Raw genomic sequence first — 7,496 nt, 5'->3', positions numbered from 1 at the left:
CTGCTGTCAAATAGTCCGTTCAGCCTCTCTCAAGGCTAAACTGACTACAAACCAACCTTTCTCCCAAGCAGTATATCTTTTTTCCACATCCTTAAAACTGCGAGAATAGAACCCAATAGGTCGAGTGGGTCCTTCGGGGCCCTTTTGCCATAAATGTATTGATAGTCCGCTCTTGGCAAATCCCCATTCAATATGGACAGGGTCTGTGGGGTGAATAGGACCGAGAGTGTTGTGGACACATATTTAGCTAACAGTCGCAAGAGCGTTCCAGATGCCTTTAGAAGGCCTTGAACAGAATAAAGAAGAAGACAAAAAAAGAAAGTTACCAATTAGAAGAACACAGGTGCACATTCCACGATAAAGGGAACTTGGCACAAACAACCTCAATTCGGCAGTTTATCTTGACCAATTAGACTGAGACAAGTTTCGCATGTTTTAGTTGATATAACCAATTATGTCTTATGTTTATGCGCATGTACAGAGTTAGTATAACCAATTATGCCTTATGTTTATGCGCATGGACACTGTATGCTTGCATGCGGCAACCAATCAGAGCTTTTGAGGAACTTACTTAGAGAATTGTCTAAGAATGATCTGCTATGCTCAATAAACTGGCAACTTTGATCATCATATTGGTGTGCTGTCGTCCGTCCCTGCGTGGAATTTCTCTACATCTGGCAACTCCAACGTGATCCAGTAAGGAACAAGAGGGGAACGCTAACAACTGAAAAGGCAGGGGAGATTGCCGTGGATGCCGGTGGGCTTATAAGAAAGCGCCGGGCTGCTCGAGAGAGGCAGGAATCGTAAGCTTACGTGATAAAAGGCGGGATGGGTATCGCAGCATCTGCGAAGGAAAAGGCAGCCGTAAAGACATTTATGAGGCTGGTTGAAAAAACAGAGATGGATATTAAAAAGGACAGAAACCTTTTAATTAGTGTGGGTACAGCTTTTGAGCTTAGTACCTGGGAAGCTATCAGAACCTCCCTATGGGATGAAATTAGTGACGGGTCTAAAGAAGTTAAAGGTCTTGCAACTTTATGGAAAGTAATTAAGACAACTCTGCAAGAAATGAAAGCAGATCGTAATGCGGCTGCGGCTGCTTTTGCTGCTCTCTCTCCCACCGCAAGCAAAGGGGAAACGCGGGGAGAAAAACATAATGCAGCGAGAGGGACTTTTGGCTTCCCTGGAGCTTTTCCGCCTGCTCCTGTGCCCTTGACTTCTGCTCCACTCCCTGGGACTGCCGATATTAATCAGCCATCTGACAGTTCCCAAGCCTCCCTAACCGTACGCTTAAAGGAAACCCTACAGAATCAGGAAGCGAGTAAAAATCTGCCTACGAGAAAACAGCCCCCAGATATTGCCACTCAACATGAACAAATTATACCTAGCATATACCCTCCGTTGCCTCCGTCTACGCCTGGATCGCCTCAAGAGCATGAAGAGGGGCCGGAGCCTACTTCGCAGCAGTTGCAGTCAGTAATAGAAAAGCTGGCACAGCTGGAGGCTGCTGTGAAGCGAGAAAAACCGCCAACCGTATCCTTTGATGCACCCCCTTTCCCCCCCGCCCTCGCTTTCCTCCTCCTCGCTGCATTTGGCCTGTTATGGGTGACACACATAAGTGAAGAATGGATGATCCAACAACCAAAACAGAATGTATGGGTAACTTTGGCGAACATAACGCATCAAGAAGCTATATGTCTTTCTGTCGCTACCCCTGAAAACCCTTTTTCTACCTCTTTGGTGGGGTTACCTCTAGACACCTGGCCAGATCCAATGCCTGAATTTTCCCTTTGTACTAACCCACAATCCTGTGTCGATAATTGGGACGGTGTGTATGCACACCTGCCTCAAGTAATGCAAGAACCTCAAGAGTTAGAGTTGTTAGGATCAGTCATCATGAATGCCTGTGTGATGTTTAATTACACCTATAACACCACTCGAAAGGGTCAGAATGTAAATGCTATTTTGCCTGTATATAGAAATGCTACAGCTTGGTGTAACTATATCTATTCCAGAATATCACACTCTTTTTTTCTATTCCAGCTGCTTTACCTGCAGGGATGTTTTTAATTTGTGGGGATAGAGCATGAGGGTGAATTCCATCGAAACTTAACGGGAGGCCATGTAGCCTCAGACGACTTATGTTACTAACACCCGATATCAATATGATTCACAGTAAAAAGGCTCACGATAACTGACACAGGGTTAAGTAGATGACTAACAAGTTTGAGAATTACGAGATGGTTGAAAGATTTGCTTATGCATGGCTTAGTTATTTTAATTGTAATATTAGCAGTTGTAATGATTGTACCACGTATCATAAAAATAGTTGAACGTATGATTGCAAAAGCATTTCATGTAACTTGGCTTGCACAGAAACAAAAAGGGGGAATTGTGGGAGATTTCATGGAAAATGGGGGACATTTCTTTGAGCCTGATTATTTAGAGTTAGCATAAGTAGGCCGCAGTTAGCATGAGTGGGCCAGAGTACGTGACAGCTGCAGTATGAAAGGACTTTGAACCACCAGAAAAACAACGGACATGAGGAACTTGGACAGTGGAGCAATTAATAAACAAGATAACAGAACTGCAGAGGCAAGAAGGGGCTGCAAGACCTTTAACGCAATTAAGAAAGCTGTCATTTTGGCTTAGAGCATTTAGCTGCAGGATGGGGACTTAGGAGTTGGTTTGTATCTTTGTTAAAAATCGGGGTTTCTTTTATTCTTGTGTATTTTATTAGGTATAATGTAGCTTTTACTGTGTTTAATTAATTGTGTCCATAGATCTTTGCAAAGGGCAATACAGCAGGTGTTAATTGATGAAAAAAAAAAAAAAAGGGAGTAGGGAATCTCTCTCCACAAGAAAAGTTAGCTAAAGCCACTTATGTTTTAAATTTTCTAAATCGTTGGTCTGATGCAGGCGGTCCACCGATATTTAGACACTTTTTATCCACATATCAGGAGCGGCCAGAAATTAGGGATACAGGCCCACAATGGACTCCCACTCAATTTGTACGACCATCATCATCTGGAACATCCTAGATGGTGCGGCAATATGAATACCACCTCAGCCAAAAACTAACGTGTAGGTCACCTTGGCCAACATAACAGGTCAAGATTCTCTGTGCATTGCAACCGCATCACAAAGCCCATGAACCAGTAGACAGGATGGCTATGACTCGTGCAGCGTGCCTGGCCAGCGAGGAGCGTCATAGGCTCCCCATGTTGCAACCGAAGCGGATTTTGGCACCCGGTGGCCACGTGTGCTGAAATCCGTTCCTCTGCAAATGTATAAATACCGGAATTTTCCGAAGAGCATCGGGCTGGTGTATGGCAAGGCCATCGTTGCCTACGTGCGGACGCCCACATAAAGCTGGCACCTACCAATTGCTGGGCTGAGTTTGCGGCACAAGACGGCACAAGAATGTATGGATGGTCCATCTTCCTCACAGTCCTCGGATGGATGTAGTCATGGATACTGCCGCAAGCCAAAGAAAACATCTGGATGACCCTGGCTGACGTGACCGGACAAGATTGCTTATGCCTCCGTACAGCAACACCAAGCAATCCCTTTTTCACAGGTTTAATAGGGAGTTCCACTGGCATCAACGAAGTTTAAGAACTTATTGATGGAGACCCCTGTGCAGCAGGTCATGGACTCGATGGGAATGCCTGGTTTCCACGGATCGGGCATTCACCCTCATTGCCACTCCAGGAATCACAAATTCTGGGGTCCCTGAATACAGATTGGTGTAGTATTATCTGATTTACTGTTAAATGTAGATAGTATTAGACACACAACCTTACAAAATAGAGCTGCTCTTAAATCATTAATTAAGATAGTTTTGATTTATCTCGTAGTGTTTTTTTTTATTTTAATTTGTGAGCCTTGTATGTTGCAATGTGTTTAAAAATTAATTGATAGATCAAGTAAGGCTGTGTTAATTGACGAAAAACAAAAAAAGGGGGAATTGTTGTGGACACATATTTAGCTAACGGTAGTAAGAGCATTCCAGATGCCTTTAGAAGGCCTTGAACAGAATAAACAAGAAGACAAAAAAAGAAAGTTAACAATTAGAAGAACACAGGTGCACATTCCACGATAAAGGGAACTTGGCACAAACAACCTCAATTCGGCAGTTTATCTTGACCAATTAGACTGAGACAAGTTTCGCATGTTTTAGTTGATATAACCAATTATGTCTTATGTTTATGCGCATGTACAGAGTTAGTATAACCAATTATGCCTTATGTTTATGCGCATGGACACTGTATGCTTGCATGCGGCAACCAATCAGAGCTTTTGAGGAACTTAGAGAATTGTCTAAGAATGATCTGCTATGCTCAATAAACTGGCAACTTTGATCATCATATTGGTGTGCTGTCGTCCGTCCCCGCATGGAATTTCCCTACACGAGAGCTTGATGGGCAGTCGCTTCAAAAACTAGCAACTGCAATGGCTCTTCGTGGGGCTTAGTCCATTCCCACTGAGCCCCTTTTCGCAACAAGTCATACAGGGGTCTTGCAATACTTGAAAAATCAGGGATATGTTTCCTCCAAAACACAAGTAATCCTAGTACGTGCTGCAAATCCTTTTTTGACTCTGGCATTTTAATCTGATCCAATGAGGAAAGGGTGTCGGGGGGGATACATGTCATTCCTCCCTGCCACCAAATTCCTAAAAACTTTACTTCGCTTGAGGGTGTTTGTATCTTCTCTGGTGGAATTTTCAGCCCCAAGCTTTCCAAGTGAGAATTTATATTATCCTGAGTTTTCTGAACCTTTTCTGTTTCATCCCCACCCACAAGAATGTCATCAATGTACTGATAAACACTGACCCCCTCCTCTGTCTATATTACTTCTAGCTCCTGCACTAGTGCATGATGAGCTAGAGTGGGGGGATGCTTATTACCCTTGTGGGAGTGGGGCAAAAGTAAATTGCTGACCCTCCCAAGTAAATGCAAAGCGGTCTTGATCCTCTGTTTGCAGGGGGACCATAAAAAACATATCTTTAACATCCACTGTTGCCATAATTGGGTGGGCTCGTTCCTGGATTGTAGCTATAAGCTCAGCAATATTCGGTACCGCAGCTGTCAATGGACCGGTATTTGCATTAAGTCTGCGATAATCTACAGTCAATCTCCACTTGCCATTAGGTTTTCGCACTGGCCACACCAGGGAGTTAAAAGGAGAATGGGTTGGAATCACAATACCCTGTCCCTTTAAGTCCTCTAACACAGGCGCTATTCCTTCTCTGGCCCCCAAGGGTATCGGGTAGGACTTAACATTTGTAAGCTTTGAAGGGGGAAGCAGCGGTGTGGCTTTTAACAGCCGAATATCTATTGTGAGAGAGCCAAATGACCACCGTCTCCCTTTATTATCAATCCAGGTCTTTCCCTTTAAAACATCGAGTCCTAAAAGGTTAAGTGGAAACCCCCCCACAACCATTGTCACTGTACTGGCACTATCTTCTCCTGGCAAATGCAGGCTGACCATTGCTAATGCCTGTGGCTGAACAATGCCGACTGCATCTGCCACAAAAAGCCGCTGTTTGGAGGGTGTAATTCCGCATTTAGCAGCGTCTTTGGTTTTAATAGCTGAAATTTGAGCTCCGGTATCTACCAAAAAGGTGACCGGGACTTCTCTTGGCCCCACAATGCCTGTAATTAGTAAATCACCCTGGCCGTTTTCAGTGAGCTGTCTGATATACATCCAAACTTTGCCCCCCCCTGCTCACCACCGAAAGGCGAAGGATCTAGTTTCCCACCGGCTTTTGGGTGGCATTTGGTTCTGATAAATCAGTCGGGGAGGGTGTGCTGGGAGTAGTATTCTCAAAATCCACTTTTCTATTTGCTGATTTATCAGGCCACCCTGTTACCAATTTTTCCAATTTGTCTGTTGGCATCCCGTCCATTAAGTCACGCGGGATCCCCTTCTGGTATCCCCGCGCCCACAGTCTATTATGTTTGTTCGGGATATCTCTCCCCCCCAGCGGTTTAGCAAGGGGTGTTCTCTTATCACTCCCAGGGCATGGAACTATTTTTACTTCAGCCCGCCTCAAGCCCCTGGAGTCCGTTTTGGTGGCTGGAGGGTTAAAGGGGCCATACTTGCGCCCGTAATTAATTAATTCCTGGGCCACTTCTCCCCAAGTCCACATTTTCTTATCTGGGGGGCAGCAGTGCCAATCAGGCGTGAATCCTCCTGAAGCAGCCCCAACACTCTCGCTCTGGGGCATCGCCTGTATTTTTCCTTGTAATTGTATACCAATTGGTTTCAGAGAATCAGGGAGTCCCCATATAAGGGGAGTTATTTGCTCAGGATCCACCGACATCATCATCGGGGACTCCTGTGTAGGCTCCAGTTTTTGATCATACATCATCTGCAGACAAGCTGCCTTTTGCACATTCTCCACTAATTGATCAACAATCCCCGTAATCGCGAGGAGATCCCCCCTCTCCAAGGGGTTCAAACCCCCCGCCCAATAGGCTGCCCGTTGGGTTAAAGACCAAGGGGCATGGTAATCCCCAGTAGTTAAAAACACTCCCGGTCCCCAATACCCTTCTGCCTCCTTTTCACTTAACAGAATCTGGTTCCCCCCGACAACGATACTCTCCAGATATACTCCGTTTCTGACTCTTTAGGGGTTCGGCCAAATTCCTTTTTTAGTTTTGCCAACTCAGTGGCAGTATAGGGGACCTCTTTAGTTGTAACTTGGGGGAACTGGTCCTGCTCATCATCGTAAATATATTCAGTTTTGACTAAGGGTCACAATGAAGGCAGCTCCAACTTCTCCGCTTTCTCTTTTGCTGCCTGCAGGTCCTTAAAGGGGTAGCCAATTTCTGATCTTGGAGGAATTTCCTCACAGACAGTATCCGCAAGGAGCTGCTCCTTAAGAGCAATTTGCAAATGTTTCACTTGGTTCTTTTCTGCTTCAAGTTGTGCTTTTAATCCCGCCACTTGTCCCATAAGGGACTGAACAAGATTTTGGAGGGATTCAATAATTTGAGATTCTGCAGTGAGGTGGCAATCCCTATCCTCCTCTGCTGCGGCCAGACTGGCACCGAGAAAGGCAGAATTGCTTTTCCTTTCCCTGACCACACTCTAGCATCTTCCTGTAAAGCGACCATCTGCTCAACAATGCTCTGCAGATTATACCAATTTCCCTGAGCCCAGTCTACCCCAAGCACAGAGGGTTGCGCTTTATGTTTTTCTAAAAAAATCAAACAAAACTTCCTTCCCCAAAGGGGCAATTTTACTATCACTCATCTTATAAAAAGCGGGGAAGCAGTCATCTCAGGAAGGCAGCACGTAAAGTTTCAAACACAAGCCTGCTCCCCTTATGTTCTTGAGAGGTCTCACGTATTTGGGAAACAGTACTGTTGCAAATATTTTGATAAAGAAAATGAAATTTGATTATATAAAAGAGTTTGGTTTGATTAAGAAGTAGAAAATTGTGAAGCATAGGTATGGGAGTGTTAAGTTTGAAATGTAGTCATA

At 44.7% G+C, this 7,496-nt stretch overlaps 1 protein-coding gene across 1 annotated transcript; it reads right to left on the bottom strand.

Annotated features, from left to right (window-relative positions):
* Nucleotides 1–5,862: 5,862 nt before the first annotated feature.
* On the bottom strand, nucleotides 5,863–7,265 carry LOC128136091 (uncharacterized; the record flags this gene model as incomplete). The annotated part of the gene is given in 4 exon segments (XM_052775193.1): nucleotides 5,863–6,599; nucleotides 6,602–7,072; nucleotides 7,075–7,216; nucleotides 7,218–7,265. Coding segments are annotated over 4 exon segments (1,398 nt in total), but the record flags the coding sequence as incomplete, so codon positions are not given.
* Between the last annotated feature and the right edge of the window lie 231 nt (nucleotides 7,266–7,496).

The sequence above is a fragment of the Harpia harpyja genome, chromosome W (assembly GCF_026419915.1).
Source record: "Harpia harpyja isolate bHarHar1 chromosome W, bHarHar1 primary haplotype, whole genome shotgun sequence".
NCBI lineage: Eukaryota > Metazoa > Chordata > Aves > Accipitriformes > Accipitridae > Harpia > Harpia harpyja.
Note: the sequence above shows the minus strand (reverse complement) of the source record. Positions and strands in the feature narration are given on the sequence as shown.